Genomic DNA, 18,177 nt, shown 5'->3' with positions numbered 1-18,177 from the left:
AAGACACCACAATACAAGTCTGTGGGGTCCGACAAGGATGCAAAAAAATTGGACTTATTTGGGAGGAAGGTATACATACGCCTCCTCCATGTTATTGCTGCGCATGGCCAACTGTCCCACCCACCTGTCAAATCGTAACTTTGACAATTATACCAGACTTACCTCTCTCATGGACTTCCTCCCAGATGATAAGAAACTGGTCTTGAAGCTGATAGTCCAGAGGGGCGGGGCTATGCAGCCTCGCACACAGGTGTCCAGATTGCCCTAGATGTTGTGGACACAGCGTCACGCTCCACAGCCACAGCGTGGTGATGTGTAGAGAGTCGTGGCTCCAAACATCTGGCATCCCCAAGGATCTGCAAAAGAAAATTGTAGATCTTCCATTCGACAAGGAAAACTATTTGCTGACTCCACCAACTTAGTCCTACATTCTAGCAAGGACTCAAGGACCACGCTCAGAACACTGGGGATGTACACCCCTCCCTATAGGAGGAAGAGATTCTACCCACAACAAAGACGTTACACCTAGCAACCCCAGTACTCGCAATACCAGCAGGGTTACAATCAAGGACGCCTCCAACGACAACAGCAGAGGCCATCCAGGCGTTGTCCCCAACAAGGACGTACATTGTCGGAGCAAACCCGAAGACAGCAAGTTTGAGGGTTATGTCAAGGACTGCAATACCAAGAACATCCCTCACTGCCAGTCACAACATATGTTCCACCACCGACTCAGACCGTTCTGTCGACAATGGGAAAGAATTACGATGGACAAGTGGGTGTTGGAAATTGTAGCCAAGGGATATACCATCCCTTTCCAATCCCTGCCCGCACCAAAACCCCCTACCCAGTCCCTCCCCAGGGACCCCTCTCATGAGACAATGTTAAAGCAGGAGGTAGACCACCTCATATTTATAGGGGTGGTGGAGAGAGTCCTGGACGAATTCCAAGGGAAAGATTTCTACTCCAGATACTTTCTAACAGAGAAAAAAACAGGAGGCTGGAGGCCAATCCCGGACCTACGGGCTCTCAAATGGTGCTTCAAGATGACTACAGTCGCCTCCATAGTCATGGCACTGGATGATGGGGATTGGTTCGCAGCCCTCGACCTACGAGATGCATACTTCCATGTAACAATCCATCTGGCACACAGGTGCTTTCTTCACTTCAAAGTGGGCACGGAGCACTTCCAATACAGAGTCCTTCCATTCGGCCTCTCTTCAGTGCCCAGAGTCTTTATCAAGACACTTTTGTGGTAGTGTCAGGTTACCTGCATCGGCAGGACAAGTTCATTTTTCCATATGTGGACGACTTCCTTCTGAAGGGTGTCTCAAGGGCAGATGTCCTGCGCATGATAGACATCACTACAAGGACCTTCCTCTCTCTGGGCCTAGTCATCAATTTTCAAAAATCGACAACAGAGCCCACACAAAAGAGAGAATTCATTGGGGCATGCCTAGACTCTACTATGTCGAGAGTATATCTGCCCGATGCACGTTTTTGCGCCATCAGATCCTTACTGCAGGTGCTTGTGTACAGCCCCACAGTGCCAATCCTAACTTGCTTACATCTCCTGGGACACTTGGCTGCCACCACATTCGCGGTGCACAATGCCAGATTACATATTCGAGGCCTCCTGCACTGGTTGGAGACTGTGTACAGGCCAATGATTCATACCACTCACAAAAAGGTATTGCCCACGATGGAGGTGCGAAAGTCTCTGGCAAGGTGGGCAGACCCCAAGCACTTGCTATCAGGGTGCCCTTCCACCAACCGCAAATCGCGGTTTTTCTCACAACGGATGCGTCCCACATAGGACAGGGAGCACACATGGGCAACAAAGTGACACAGGGGCGATGGTCCCCTGCAGAGATGGCAATGTACATAAATGTACTGGAACTCAGAGCAGTGTTCAATGCATGCAGGTGCTTCCGCAAATACCTGTGGGACAAGATGGTCGAAGTCAATACCGACAACACCTCCACAATGTTCTATATCAATCGCCAAGGTGGAGCCGGATCTCATGCATTATGTGGAGAGGTGGTACGACTATGGAACTGGTGCATCGCAAACAACATATCGCTGAAAGCCTCATGCCTGCCTGGCATCCACAACGTGAGAGCGGATCAACTAAGCAGGCATTTTATTCTCGCGCATGAGTGGCAGATCCGCTCCGATCTACTCCGCAACCTATTTGCCAGATGGGGGTTTCCCCATATTGACTTGTTTGCCACCTACACCAACAAGAAGTGCCCGCAGTACTGCTCCAGAGCGGGCATTGGGCAAGGCTCACTGGGGGATACCTTCATGCTCTCATGCAAGGGCCCATTGCTGTATGCATTCCCTCCCACAAGGCTCATTCACAAGGTCCTAGAAAAAGCGAGGAGGGAGAAGGCACACCTGATATTCATAGCCCCACCATGGGATCGACAGCACTGGTTTCCTCTGCTGCTACGCATGTCATGCTGCCCACCACTCCCCCTCCCAATAGTACTGGACCTTCTCACGCAGAGTCAGGGGTCAATAACACACCCTCATCCTCGAATGCTCCGCCTGAAAGCACGGCTAATCCATGGCTCCACGCCTTAGAGAGAACATGCTCAGAACGAGTAAAACAGGTCCTGGAATGTAGTCGACGGGCCTCCACGAGGAAGGCTTATGCACACAAATGGAAACATTTTACATCCTGGTGTTTTGTCCAAGCAATTGACTCCTCTGGACGTCTCCATTCCCACAATCCTAGAGTACTTACTGGAACTGAAACAAGGCAGACTCACTTTATCATCATTAAAGGTCCATCTTGCAGCTATATCAGCGTTCCGACATATGGAGAATGGGTCAACTATATTTGCCCATCCCATTACCACACGGTTTCTAAAGGGGCTTGCAAATCTATACCCCCCCGCGGAAACCGTTATCGCCTTCATGGAGCTTGGACATGGTCCTCAACACAGTCTAGACCACTCTTTGAACCATGGGCCACTGTACCCCTCCAACTACTTACCATAAAAACAACTTTTCTTCTTGCAATTACCTCAGCCTGCAGGGTGAGGAAGCTGGCAGCGATAATGGCAAGTCCACTCTATACAACTTTTTTGAAGGGAGCAGTGGTTTTACAATTACACCCGGCCTTCCTTCCAAAGATTGCCTCAGAGTTCCACATTAATGAGCCAATAGTTCTACCATCATTCTGCCTGAGACCGCATACCTCGAGTAGGGAAGTGCGGCTGCATTCACTCGACATGAGGAGGGCGTTGGCCTTTTACATAGACAGAACTAAACCCTTCCAGAAAACAGATAGTCTCCTGGTGTGTCTTGCACCCAGATCAAAAGGGGAAGGCCTATCATCACAAAGAATTTCAAATAACATATTCTGCATAAAAATGTGCTACAAGCTCCGTAATATCCCTCTGCTAGTTCCGCCCCGGGCTCACTCCACTAGAGCAATGGCCACCTTGATGGCCTTCTTTAAATGAGTCGCATTAAAGGACATCTGCAGAGCGGTGACATGGTCATCCTACTACACCTTCGCCAGACACTGCGCGATTCACCGGCTGTTGGATGAGGATACGTGTCTATCGACAGCAGTCCTTTCAAGAGCAAGCTGCACATAAATCTGGTACCCACCTCCATTTTTGGTGTCATTGCTAGGTAGTCACCTAATGTGAAGCACCCACGGGGCCACTCGAAGAAGAAAGAGAAGTTACTCACTTGTGTAGTAACAATGGTTCTTCGAGATGTGGCCCCGTGGGTGCTCCACTACCCACCTGTTCCTCCCCGCTTCGGAGTTCTGCTTTGTGTCTTTCAGGAGCATCCGGGGCAGTTGGTTGAGGAACTGGCATGGACTGGATTGCGCACGTGACCGAAAGCGCGCGAAGGACCGAAGTGCATCGGTGCATGCGTGACCTGACGAGATACAGCTGGAAATCTCCAATCTGTGGTGCCAGAGCAAGCCCGACACCTAATGTGGAGCACCCACGGGGACACATCTCGAAGAACCATCATTAGTGCGCAAGTGAGTATCTTCTCTTTAATACTGGACAGAGTATTTGAGATGGTGTGTCTTTCTTCTGTACTTTTTAAGTTCCGTTCCCTAGTCAATTCAGGAAACCTCTTTGCTTTAATTCCTTCCTTTGTAGTGCCCAGTATCACTGTGTTTTCCATGAAGATGAAATAGGAGCCCTTGTATTAAGAGTCATTACATGTATGTGGGAATATCAGTTTTACATCTGTGAATTATTTTATACCACACAAGAAAAATTTGTCATCAAGCTGTATAGTACTCCACCGAATTTAAATCCATCATTTTCTGATGTCTCCATAAACTTTTTTTGTGAACTGAAGGAATTTAATGTCATGAACTCTCTCAGGAGTCAGCAACCAAAGGATCAGGAAAGAGCCCTTTTTTCCCAGTTGGGTTAAACATTTAATAATTCAAGAGCCACAACGCATGGGAGTAAAAGACAGTCCTTAATAAATAATGTCAAACCATACTTTTTGTAACCCCTATTTTAAGAACTGTGTGCACACAATGATTTGTAATGCAATACGTGTTTACTGCAGGACTTTCCTAAACTTTTTACATATTCTGTTTCCTCACAATTTACATGTGTGTCTATACCACTGTCCTCCTGACTTTCACTCCTGAACCTTCTTTCTCTCTGGAGGATGGTAGGGGGAGGTATCCAATGGTTTGAGGTGACATATGGTTTGTTGTTTAGATAGGAGTTGTTATTTTTGGGCTTTTATGTGTTCACTGTTTATCAAAAATAACCAGGAGGGCTTAGTAACAGAGAGAGAGCCATGCTAGTCTATATACTACCAGAACAAAAAAGCAGTCCAGTAGCACTTTAAAGACGAACAAAATAATTTATTAGGTGATGAGCTTTCGTGGGACAGACCCACTTCTTCAGATCAGACAGGAGGGTTTTTTTTTTTTACTTTGCAATTATACTGTTGGGAGCCACGAAGAAGTCGTTAAAGAGTTGCAGGTTGCAGACCCCTGTACAAACTTCAGCTTGTCCTTTATCAACTATTTCAATTAACTTTTTTAAAGTATTTTAATTCAGATCGTGATAACTTTCCTTTACAGATGCCAAAGTAGTTTTATTCTGTCTTGCTTATCTAAGTATTGTATTAATCTATCTTTACTTAGACTGTGAAATAATTTCTTTGAAGCTAAAAAGAAACATTTTAAAGTTGATTATTTTTAAAGAAACATGCCTACTGACTTTCCTCTTTTTCAAGAGGTAATTGTGATGTTATATGCTAAAAATAGTATGTTGCGCACACACAGTCATATGCTTCACAAATAATTTTCTTAACCTGTGAATCAAAACACTTGGACTCCTTCGGCAAAAATACAGAATCAGAATCACAGAATCATAGGGCTGGAAGGGACCTCAGAAGGTCATCTAGTGCAGCCCCCTGCTTAAAGCAGGATCAACCCCCACTAAGTCGTCCCAGCCAGGACCTTGTCCAGCTGAGACTTAAAAATTTCAAGGGATGGAGAATCCACCACCTCTCTAGGCAACGCATTCCAATGCTTCAGCACCCTGCTGGTGAAGTAGTTTTTTCTCATATCTAACCTACACCTCTCCCTCTTCAACTTCAGACCATTACTCCTTGTTCTGCTGTCTGACACCACTGAAAACAGTTTCTCACCCTCTTTAGAGCTCCCCTTCAGGAAGTTGAAGGCTGCTATTAAATGATCCCTAAGTTTTCTCTTCTGTAAACTAAACAAGCCCAAATCCCTCAGCCTATTCTCATAGGTCTTGTGCTCCAGACCCTTAATCATTTTTGTTGCCCTCCTCTGAACCTGCTCCAGCAAATCCACATCCTTATACTGGGGGGCCCAAAACTGGACACAGTATTCAAGATGTGGCCTCACCAGTGCCAAATAGAGGGGAATAACTACTGCTCTAGATCTGCTTGAAATGCTTCTCCTAATGCACCCTAGTATGCTGTTAGCCTTCTTGGCTACAAGGGCACACTGTTTACTCATATCCAGCCTTTCATCCGCCATAACTCCTAGGTCCCTTTCCATTGTACTGCTGCTGAGTCAGTCGGTCCCTAGCCTGTAACAGTGCTTGGGATTCTTCCACCCCAGGTGTAGGACTCTACACTTGTCCTTGTTGACCCGCATCAGATTTCTTTTGCCCAGTCCTCCAATTTATCCAGGTCCCTCTGGATTCTCTCTCTACCCTCCAACGTATCTACCTCTCCCCCTCGTTTTCTGTCATCCGCATACTTGCTGAGGGTGCAATCCAGTCCCTTGTCCAGGTCATTAATAAAGATGTTGAATAACACCGGCCCCAGAATGGAGCCTTGCAGCACTCCACTTGAAACCGACCGCCATCCAGATATTGAGCCATTGACCACTACCCATTGAGCCCGACCATCAGGCCAGCTTTCTATCCATCTTATAGTCCAAGGATCCAATCCATATTTCCTTAATTTATGGGCAACAATGTTGTGGGCGACCATATCAAAAGCTTTGCTGAAGTCAGGGAATATCACGTCCACTGACTTCCCCATGTCCACAGAGCTTGTTACCTTGTCATAGAAGCTAATCGGATTGGTCAGGCAGGACTTGACCCTGGTGAATCCATGTTGGCTACTTTTGATCACTTTCCCTTCTTCCAAGTGCTCCAAAATGGATTCCTTGAGGATTCCCTCCATTATTTTCCCAGGGATTGAGGTAAGGCTGATGGGTCTATAGTTCCCTGGATTGTCCTTTCCTTTTTTAAAGATGGCACTACGTTTGCCTTCTTCCAGTCATCCAGTATCTCCCCCGATCTCGAAGTCTTCAAGGATAATGGCCAAAGGTTCAGCAATGACCTCTGCCAATTCCCTCAGTATCCTCATGTGCATTAAATCCATACCCATGGACTTGTGCACATCTAGTTTTTCTAGATAGCTCAGAACTTGTTCCTTCCCAACAGATGACTGCCCTCCACCTTCCCATACTGCATTGTCTATGACCGTCATGTGGAAGTTGACTTTGTCCATGAAGTCTGAGGCAAAAAAAAGCATTGAGTACTTCAGCTTTTCCTGCATCACCTGTCACTAGGTTACCTCCCTCATCCAGTAACAGCCCCATACCTTCTCTGATAACCTGTTTGTTGTTAAGATGCCTGTAGAAACCCTTCTTGTTACTCTTCACATACCTTGCCAGCTGCAGTTCCAATTGTGCTTTCGCTTTCCTGATTACTGCCCAGCATTCTCCATTAGTAGTAGGCATCCATCAGTCTGCATAGAGTATGGATCGCGCCCTTTAAAGTTTCAATTGAGGACTTCATTTACAGCGTCTGTTGTGACTATGAAGACCCACACGAGAGTGACAGTCCTTGCTGCATCTCTTGTTGCATTCTTGAGCCGTATGTTTATAGTCCTCCTTAGTCAACTGTCCACATTTCCATTTCTTGTATGCATCCTTTTTGAATTTAAGCTGACTAAGGATTTCCCCTTTAAGCCAAGCTGGTTGCCAAGCATGTTTGCATTTCTTACTATGCAGCGGGATGATTTGTTCCTGTGCCTTCAGTAAGACTTCTTTAAAATACTGCCAGTTCTCTTGAATTCTTCCCCTTCATCTTGGTTTCCCAAGGGATTCTGCTCATCCGTTCTCTCAGGGAGTCGAAGTCTGCTCTCCTGAAATCAAGGGTCTATATGTTAGTGCTCACCTTTCTTCATTTTGTCTGGATCCTGAAATTTACAATCTCATGGTCGCTGCAGCCCAGGTTTCCTCCCACTTCTATTTCTTCTACTAGTTCTTCCCTGTTTGTGAGTAGCAGGTCAAGTTGCGCATGGCCCCTGGTCGGTTCCTTCAGCACTTGTACCAAGAAGTTATCCCCAATATTCTCCAAAAACTTCCTGGATTGTCTGTGTGCTGATGTATTGGTCTCCCAACAAATGTCTGGATTATTAAAGTCTCCCATGCGAATCAGGGCCTGTGATTTGGAGTCTTCACTTAGCTGCCTGAAGAAAGCCTCATCTATCTCATCGACACGAACTACAACATCACCTCTGTTACTTCTGCTTCTAGGTTTAACCCAAAGACACTCAACTGGATTGTCTCCTTCCTCATACTGGAGCTCTGAGCAATCATACTGCTCCCTCACATAGAGTGTAACTCCTCCTCCTTTTCTCCCCTGCCTGTCCTTCCTAAAGAGATTATACCTTTCCATGACCTTGCTCCAGTTACGCGAATTGTCCCACCAAGTCTGTGTTGTTCCAACCACCTCATACTTCTCTGACTGTGCCAGGGCCTCTAATTCTTCCTGTTTGTTCCCTATGCTTCTGGCATTAGTGTACAAGCATCTTAGAGAAGAGGCCGACTGGCCCACTTTCTCCTGTTCACCCATGAAGCCCACTTGATTGTTCCCTCCTCATTCCCCACTTACCTCAGGGTTTGTGTCACCTTCCCCCTACGAACGTTGTTTAAAGCCCTCCTCACAAAGTTTGCAAGCCTGCCTACAAAGATGCTCCTCTCTTTGTGAGGTGGATCCCATCTCTTCCCAGCAATCCCTGTTCACGAAAAAGAGTCCCATGGTCAAAGAAACCAAATCCTTCCCTGCTACACCACCTACACAACCACACGTTTACCTCTGTGATTCAACAATCCCTACGTGGACGCCTTCCTTCCACAGGGATGATAGACGAGAACACCACCTGTGCACCGTATTCCTTGATCTTCCCTCCTAGGGTTATGTAATAGCCAGGTACAAATGTTTAAAGATGTTTTTTGTTCTCCTTTCCACTTACTCCATTAGGAAGACCCGACATGTTAATATTTTGCTGTTCATGGGCTACATGACTAAAGATAACCTGGCTATTGTTACACAGTGGTGTGAAGGAAGCAGTCTGTATAAACACCTGCATGTACAAGAGACCAAGTTCCAGATGTTCCAGCTCATTGATATTGCCCGACAGACAGCACAAGGAATGGAGTGAGTAGGATAAGTTGTCTAGTCTCATCTGACGACCTCTTTCAGGAGCAGCTATTACATGCAAGAAACATTATCCTAATGAATATATGATATAATAGTTGTACCGTACCCTTAAAGAATTACAGGAGAATCTCAGTTATGAACAGCTTGGCAATGGAGGTTGTTTGTAATTTGGAGTGAGAGATTAAGGTTCTTTCAAAACTTTACAAATGAATGTTGACTTAATACAGTTTTGAAACTTTGCATTGTAGAAGAAAAATGCTGCTTTTCTTTTATTTTTAGTAGTTTATGTTTAAGAACATACTGTACTGTATTTGCTCTTTGAGTATTGTGCTTCCAATTCAAATGAGGTGTGTGGTTAACTGGTCAGTTCATAACTTTGGTGCTTATAAATCAGAAGTGCTACTGTCTACAAATTCAGAAGGTAACCCTGTTACTGTAGCACATTGGGCCTTGGTCTGAACAGAGATCTTACCTGGGGCTTATTCATTACAAAGGCAATTTCCCCACCTTTGATATTTGCAGGAATGAGACACATCCAACCTAATTTGCTTCATTAAATGGTCCTACTATTGAAAGGTAACATCCCCTCCATACTGTGCCTGTACTGTCTCTGCCTTACTCCTGGTTCCTTGTCCCAGTCCATTCTCTTTCCCCATCCAGTCCATACTACTTTTGATTCTCATCCCATCTTTGCCCAGCCAGTTACAGTCTCTCTGTCTGAGTTCTGTGGAAAATCAGGTCCATTTTTATATATAGAAAAAATCTTAAACTAGTAATCTTTTAGGTAATAAAATTGATTAAACAACTCAACTGTATTTAAATAGTAAAGTGAAATATATTTACTCTTTTTGGTAGGCGGATACTTATGTAAATTTTGGTATCGTATAAATTTTAAAACCAAATTGTAAACAACTAAATAATATAGAAAATCTCTGCATTTTCCTATATTTATGGTGATGTCAGTGTGCTTTTATAATTATCTGTCAGGAGAAATTGCAGGGAGATTACAATAAATCTCAAAGTTTTTGACAATGCCACCTGAGATTTAAGTAATCTTTTCTTTTTGCTCTTAAATCTGAGAGACAAGGTAACACTGTCAATGTGCCCGCTAAGAGATCGGGGGCAGTTCACATATATTCAGTGTTTGTAATTAGTGATGTTCAATATCTGACGCCCTCTTCAGAGAAGTTTAACCTTTAGTTAATCGGCAGACAATTTTAAGATGATTTCAATCTCTCTGTTTTAATTTTAGGATGATGAGTTAATGGAATGTAACATTACATAAAGATAATTTTACAGACCAATTCACATGAAAAGGGATCAGAAAGTTCTTATAGTATTTTCTCAGTATTGAAGGCAGATGTGAACTCTATTGCTACATAAACAGCAAATGGAACATAAGCAAAACATAGCTTTATGAAAAACTTACTTTCATAGTTGTTATATTTTTTTCTTTTTAATTTTAATTGTGGAATGGTAACAATAAATAGATGCTATCAAGCCAAAGAGTGCTTAGCTCCGCCAGGTGTTAAGTTTAGGACAAGTTGCAATATGACCCTATAACACTTAGTGGTATAATTTTATAATTTATTCAGGAAACTTTTTTTATATTTTCTGAACTTTAATTCAGACTAATTTGCTTTGCCAAATTAGTAGAAATATATGTATAACATTGGAAATATTTTATTTTTTTTCTTTTCACAGCTATTTACATGCAAAGAATATCATCCACAGAGACATGAAATCAAATAGTATCCTTACTCTAGTCAAATTCCTTTAATTATTTAAGTTGGTATCAGACTGATGACTGTGAAGGGCTTTCTCTGAAGTTGAAACATCCCATTTAAAGTAACAACAATTAAAAAAGTTCTCTTTAGTGATCACAAGGAAGTCATCCCCTGCTCAGGTAAAGATGTATATATTTATAAAATTACACTTATTACCTGTGTGCATATGCAATGCTGGGGTGTAAAACTGGCCCATTTTAATTGAATACTTTGAATTTGTCTATACTACCCAAGTTTGGTCACCAAAAGCTGCCTTTTGGTCACAAAATGGTGAGAGTGAACACATTGCAGTGCAACTTTGGTCAGAAAAAAATTCCCAGTTTCAGTGACAAGACTTCACTCCTCTGAGAGGGTTGACAAAGAGAGCAAGTAAGAGCACTGTTTGGCAATTTGTATTTTGTTGACATTGGGGCATAAGTTTTGTTGACAAAAAACCTGGTAGTGTAGATGTAGCTTCAAGTTAGCCCAACTGAATAAGTCATACTGAATAAAGATTCTGCAGTTTCCTTTTGCAGGTCAGTTTTGTTTTCTTGATAAGTCAGGCTTGTATATAGGCAATTTAAAAATTGTCTATTCTAGGAGTTCAGTTTATGAACTGACAATCTGGTTTAAGAACTTCAGGTAATTCTCTGGTTTGAAACTGCTACTCAAGCAGAATGTTGACTAAAATTGGCAAAATAAACTGAAATGTGCCTCAGCAGAACACTGGTTCGAGGGAGGGAGTGCAATGTGCAGGGGTGAAAGGTGAAAGAGGACTGTTCTTGAAGGACAGAATTTCTATAGGTTGAAGTTCTCTAGGCTGGCACTGTCTCATCTAGCAACATTTGTAATCTGGCATGGTTTTAGCTACCCAGATGACCACTTATCACAGGTGTGGCCAAGTTTCTAGTAGTCCCATAAAGTTTGTTTACAACCACCAGTCCTGGCTCTCAGTGTTCTGTGCTTTTAGTTAGCTGTAATTTACCCATAAATGTCTTCTAAGAATACAGTAAGCAGTGGGAGTGTTGGTAATGCTTCAGGAAAATACTGACATCCTGACTCTGACGTTCCGCACCGGTCAGGTCCCGAGGGTGCCAGATTAGAGAGGTTCAACCTGTGTAAAGTTCTTGTTGTTTAGTAAATAAACTAATGTTCATATTTTCAATGAGCATGAAAGAGTAGTTGTTTTAAGTGTAAAATAACTGTTGATGACAAATTTGTAATCACAACTATCTTTTTTTATCATTGACTTATTTCAGTCTGCTCTTTCCTGCAGGTTCACTATACCTGATATGAGGAAGGGATGTCTCCCTAGAGCATCTCTGACATCTTTCAGAATATTATGAGTTCTTAGTCAATTCTTGAATTAGATTTTGAAGCTGTGTGCCCACCCCGCCCCCCTCCCGGAACAGTCCCACTACCAGATGTGTATACTGTATGGTTTACATCCTGTGCTACAAACTGTAGAACGCTCAACTGAGTGACATTCCTAAATTAAGCCTGTGGAACCCCACCCCACCCCACCCCAAATAGTGAACTCTAGACAGATAAGTTTAATTTGGTTTCTGTTTCCTGGGATAAGTGTTTCCACTTATTTTGCATTCTTTGATGAAACATATGTTTTATTCGTCTGCTTACGTATATACACAGATACAGAAATACACTACTGTGAGAATTATGATCTAATCTTAGCTATGGTAGTGGTGAAAGGTTAGTGCATTAAACAATAATGCTGAGCCATGTTCTATAGCTTTTTCCAGCCCTTCTGCTAAAATATTTGCATTTTCCCTGAGTGTCAGCTATGTTAATGTAGACCTAATTCGTATGAATGAAATTAAAGGGAAGTTACTTCGGGCTATATTTACAGTAAACTCTTTCATATACAGCAGCCCCTGAACCAATAGCTTGCCTGACATTCCAATATTTTGGATATTACAAAAATGCTCTGGGTGGGACACAATGCCATGCCACGGCAGTTCGAGCATGGCCACGCCACAAGCCACTCTGGACAGGGCACCATGCGGGGAGCTCAGCGAGCCACTCTGGCTGGCTCGCACATGGCCTCATTGCAAATCACTCTGGGTGAGGCACCATGTGGGGAGCCGGTCTGTGCATGGCTGCATGCCTTTCTGGGCAGGGCACCCCGTGCTGCTTGGTGAATCGCTATGGATGGCAGGCACTGGGCAGGAGAGTGGAGGAGCTGCTGGCCGCTCACATGTAGAATGGAATGCTGGTTAATTGAGAAGTCCAGTTATTTGAATGCCAGTTGAAATAGAAACGAAGGGTCCTGTGGCACCTTATAGACTATCAGAAAAGTTTGTTGGTAGTTGAAATAGAGTTTACTCTGTCTTAAAGCTGTGTAATGGTGATTCACAATATATACAGAAATTGGGCGAAACTCTTGGCCACCGTACAGGTGATAGAAAATCTAATCTGATTTACCCAAATTTCATATGGAGGTTCCTAAACCACCTTTTAGATATATTTCTTCATGAAGGCCTCACAGTGAAAATAGGAGATTTTGGTCTGGCAACAGTAAAATCCAGATGGAGTGGATCTCAGCAGGTGGAGCAGCCTTCTGGTTCAGTCTTCTGGATGGTAAGAAAAATACTTCATAATTTTTCAATTTCTGCCTCATTTTTGTGCAAATTCACACTGCTTTGTTAGTTGGAGAACAATGTGATTCAAACCGTTTTGACAGTAATATGCAAAATCACGTTAAAGGGAAATTGTAAATATATGTTAATATATTTATATATATACATAGATTGTGGTGGTTAGTTGTTTAACTGCCTAATCAGAAGTACTTTGTTGTTAAAAGCATGAAAGTTTCTTAGAGGTGTCATGTCACGTGTTCTCATTATTTTGTATGCCGACTTCTGAAACTGGTTTACCAGCATAAAGCAAATGGTGTTGTCAGTTCTGCAAGAGTCATTTTAAGATGATTTTGATAGTATAGCAAAATATTTGCTCTACTTAAAGGATTGAAAGTATCAGATTTATGTAGAAGTAGTTTGGTATTTTGCTTGTATTGTACTTCAAAATCATTCATTCTTTAAAATGATCCATCTTAGTGTATCAGGCTCAAGGAAGCTTCAGCCATTGCCATATAACACAACTTCATTATTTCAAATTTTAGAAAATATGCAGGTTATTAAAGCTATTTATATTTATTCCCTTGGTGTGATGGGATTATGAAAAAGGTCACTGTTCCTGGATTAATTCTTTTATCATGTTTTTGTAAATGCCCTGTAGTGATTTTTGTTAGGACAATGTTAAATTTCATTCTAGTTGACTTTGAGCAAATAAACTTTGTTTACCTTTCCAGTCAACTAGTACGATAGCATGTTCCTTACTGTACAGATAATTTTTAATAAAGCTACTCGTGCAATCCTGTTGCTAATAGGTATATTTGTTGTATATTCTTGTAATCATAGAATCATAAAGCTGGAAGGGACCTCAAGTCCAGCCTCCTGCCCCACTCAGGATCAACCCCAACTAAGTCATCCCAGCCATGACTATTTCAAGCTGGGACATAAAAACCTCCAGGGATGGAGATTCTACCACCTCCCTAGGCAACTCATTCCAGTGCTTCACTATCCTCCTGGTGAAGTAGTTTTTACTAATATCCAACCTGCTCCTCTCCTTCTGTAACTTCAGACCACTGCCCCTTGTTCTGCTGTCCCTCACCACTGAGAACAGTTTCTCTCCATCCGTTTTAGAGCACCCCTTCAGGAAGCTGAAGGCTGCTGTTTAATCACCCTCAGTCTTCTCTTCTGCAAACTAAATAAGCCCAAATCCCTCAGTCTCTCCACATAGGTCATGTGCTCCAGCCCCTTAATTTTTGTTGCCCTGCGCTGAACCTGCTCGAGCACATCCACATCCTTTCTATACTGGGGGCCCCAAAACTGGACACAATATTCCAGATGTTCCCTCCCCAGTGCCAAATGAACGGGAACAACAGCCTCTGTAGATCTGTTTGAAATGTTCCTCTTAATGCGCCCCAATATGACATTGGCCTTCTTGGCTACAAGGGCACACTGTTTACTCATATCCAGCTTTTCATCCACTATAATCCCTAGGTCCCTTGCCATTGTACTGCTGCTTAGCCAGTCAGTCCTCTGCCTAAAACAATGCTTGGGATTCTTCCATTCCAAGTGCAGGACTCTACACTTCTCCTTGTTGAACCACAACAGATTTCTTTTGGTCCAGTACTCCAATTTGTCCAGGTCAGTCTGGATCCTATCTCTACCCTGCAAAGTACGTACCTCTCCTCCTAACTTGGTGTCATCCGCAGACTTGCTGAGGGTGCAATCTAGTCTCTTATCCAGATCATTAATAAAGATGTTGAACAACACCAGCCCCATAACTGAGCCTTGGGGCACTCCAGTTGAAACCGACCACCTTCTAGATATTGAGCTATTGACCATTACCATTGGGCCCGACTGTCAAGCCAGCTTTCTCTCCATCTTATAGTCCATGTATCCTGTCCGTACTTCCTTAACTTATGGGCAAGAATGTTGTGGGAGACTGTATCAGAAGTTTTACTGAAGTCAAGGTCTATCACACCCACTGACTTCACTGTATCCACAGAGCGAGTTACCTCATCATACAAAACTAATTAGATTGGTCAGGCACATGAATCCATGTTATGACTACTCCCCCTCTTCCCAGTGCTCCAAAATGGATTCTTTGAGGATCCCCTCCATGATTTTTCTAGGGGCTGAGGTAAGGCTACCTGGTCTATAGTTCCCTGGATTGCCTTCCTTTGCTTTTTTAAAGATGGGCACTATATTTGCCTTTTTCCAATCATCTGGAATCTCTCCCAATCTCTTAAGAGTCTTCAAAGATAATGGCCAAAAGCTTGACAATGACATCTGCCGATTCCCTCAGTATCCTTTAGATACATTAAATCCAGACCTATGGATTTGTGTACATCTAGTGTTTCTAAGTAGCTCTTAACTCGTTCCTTCCCTGCTAAGGGCTGTCCTCCATCTTGCCATACTGCATATACTAGCACTGTATGGGAGCTGTGGGAGCTGTCCTTGCCCATGAAGTCTGGGGCAAAAAAAGCATTGAGTAGTTCAGCTTTTCTTACATCATCTGTCACTAGGTTACCTATTTCATCCAGTAACAACCCCACACCTTTCTTGATAACCCTCTTTTTGTTAACATGCCTGTAGAAATCCTTCTTGTTACCCTTCACATCCCTTGCCAGCTTCAGTTCCAATTGTGCCTTAGCTGTCCTGATTAGTGCCTGGCATTTTCCAGCCTTAAGAACATAAGAATGGCCATACTGGGTCAGACCAAAGGTCCATCCAGCCCAGCATCCCATCTGCCGACGGTGGCCAATGCCAGGTGCCCCAGAGAAGGAGAACAGAAGACAATGATCAAGTGATTTATCTCCTGCCATCCATCTCTTGCCCTTGTTCTGAAGGCTAGGGGCACCATACTTTATACCTGGCTAATAGCCATTTATGGACCTAACCTGCAAAAATTTATCAAGCTCTTTTTTAAACCCTAATAGAGTCCTGGCCTTCACAGCCTCCTCGGGCAAGGAGTTCCACAGGTTGACTGTGCGCTGTGTGAAGAAAAATTTCCTTTTATTCGTTTTGAACCTACTACCCATCAATTTCATTTGGCGTCCCCTAGTTCTTGTATTATGGGAAAAGGTAAATAATTTTTCTATATTCACTTTCTCCACACCATTCATGATTTTATATACCTCTATCATATCGTCCCTCAATCGCCTCTTTTCCAAACTGAAAAGTCCCAGTCTCTCTAGCCTCTCCCCATATGGGACCCGTTCCAAGCCCCTAATCATCTTAGTCGCCCTTTTCTGAACCTTTTCTAATGCCAATATATCTTTTTGAGGTGAGGAGACCACATCTGCACGCAGTACTCAAGATGTGGGCGTACCATAGTTTTATATAGGGGAAGTATGATATCTTTTGTCTTATCATCGATCCCTTTTTTAATAATTCCTAACATCCTATTTGCCTTACTAACTGCCGCTGCACACTGCGTGGATGTCTTCAGAGAACTATCCACTATAACCCCAAGATCCCTGTCCTGATCTGTCATAGCTAAATTTGACCCCATCATGTAGTACGTGTAATTTGGGTTATTTTTTCCAACATGCATTACCTTACACTTACCCACATTAAATTTCATTTGCCATTTTGCTGCCCAATCACTCAGTTTGCTGAGATCTTTTTGTAGTTCTTCACAATCCCTTTTGGTTTTGACTGTCCTGAACAACTTGGTGTCATCTGCAAACTTTGCCACCTCACTGCTTACCTCATTTTCTAGGTCATTGATGAACAAGTTGAACAGGATCGGTCCCAGAACTGACCCCTGGGGAACACCACTAGTTACCCTCCTCCATTGTGAAAATTTACCATTTATTCCTGACGATGTGCCGACCTACTCCGGGTCCTGTGGGTGCACGTGGGGTGTGATACAGCGGGGGGAGTCGGGTGGCCCAGGACCAACCACCCCACCTTTATAGCAGCCTGATATAGTGTAGCAGCAATATGTGATTCAGTGTATTCACTTTAAAACCTAGGTTTCCACAGTATTATGAGTACCAGGAACAATAACACTTCGATTGTGAACACCACAATGCCCTGTGGCTGTTCTAAGTCCCAATAATTCTCTCTACAGACCCAGCTAGACCAGCTAGTGGTATTTACCAATAGTGATTTATTCATTTATTCGTAACTACAATTATTTAACACTTGTTTTATATATATATATATATATATAGATAGATAGATAGATAGATAGATAGATAGTTATTAATTTGGCATAAGCTAAATACTAGGTTATATATAACTATATATAATTACATGTGACTTACCAATAACATCCAATGCTCCCACATCTCACCAATAACTACGTTACAGCGGCCCTTTAAGTCAGAGATACGGCTTGGTTGGGACCTTTCGTGGTGGTGACGTCCGGGTGATCAGGCCGAGGTCTGCTGTCTGGACTGGAAGTTGCTAGCCTCCGCCTTGTGTCCAGGAGCCCACACCCTTATTCCTGCTAAATCACCTTTTATACTGTTTCTTACTTGGGGGTTCGATACCTGGCCAATTAAAGCGTTTGTTACCTAATTTGGGCTTTCTATCCTCCCGGCCTGTTAGAACATGTTACAAGATTTCCTCTGTCCTTGGTCTTTTTCTGAACCTCCCCTGAGACCCTCTGATGTTGTACAACCAAGATGTTCTCTTTGGGGGGGCTTCCAGCTACTAGCCCCAGCTGTTCTCTTTGGGGGCTTACTATCTGCTTGTCAGGATGTTCTCTTTGGGGACTCTCCAACTACTTGTCAACTTTCTGATTTCTTTCTCCTGGCCTGACTTCAGACCTTCCCGCCGCTGTATGATAGCATTCCAAGATGGAGTGTATGGTCATTCTGCCTTGCGAGTGAGGCCCGGCCACCAGGTGCTCGTGCTCCC

At 43.3% G+C, this 18,177-nt stretch overlaps 1 protein-coding gene across 3 annotated transcripts in view; it reads left to right on the top strand.

The window, feature by feature from the left end:
• Positions 1 to 18,177, top strand: part of RAF1 (Raf-1 proto-oncogene, serine/threonine kinase) — a 137,964-nt gene that overhangs the window by 103,204 nt on the left and 16,583 nt on the right. For all 3 annotated transcript variants that reach the window (XM_075006115.1, XM_075006113.1, XM_075006114.1), the window contains 3 exons: positions 8,772 to 8,948; positions 10,656 to 10,702; positions 13,197 to 13,315. In XM_075006115.1, the coding sequence (XP_074862216.1) occupies positions 8,772 to 8,948; positions 10,656 to 10,702; positions 13,197 to 13,315 (343 nt within the window). The remainder of the gene's footprint in view (positions 1 to 8,771; positions 8,949 to 10,655; positions 10,703 to 13,196; positions 13,316 to 18,177) is intronic.

This window comes from Carettochelys insculpta, chromosome 11 (assembly GCF_033958435.1).
Source record: "Carettochelys insculpta isolate YL-2023 chromosome 11, ASM3395843v1, whole genome shotgun sequence".
Lineage (NCBI taxonomy): Eukaryota > Metazoa > Chordata > Testudines > Carettochelyidae > Carettochelys > Carettochelys insculpta.
Note: the sequence above shows the minus strand (reverse complement) of the source record. Positions and strands in the feature narration are given on the sequence as shown.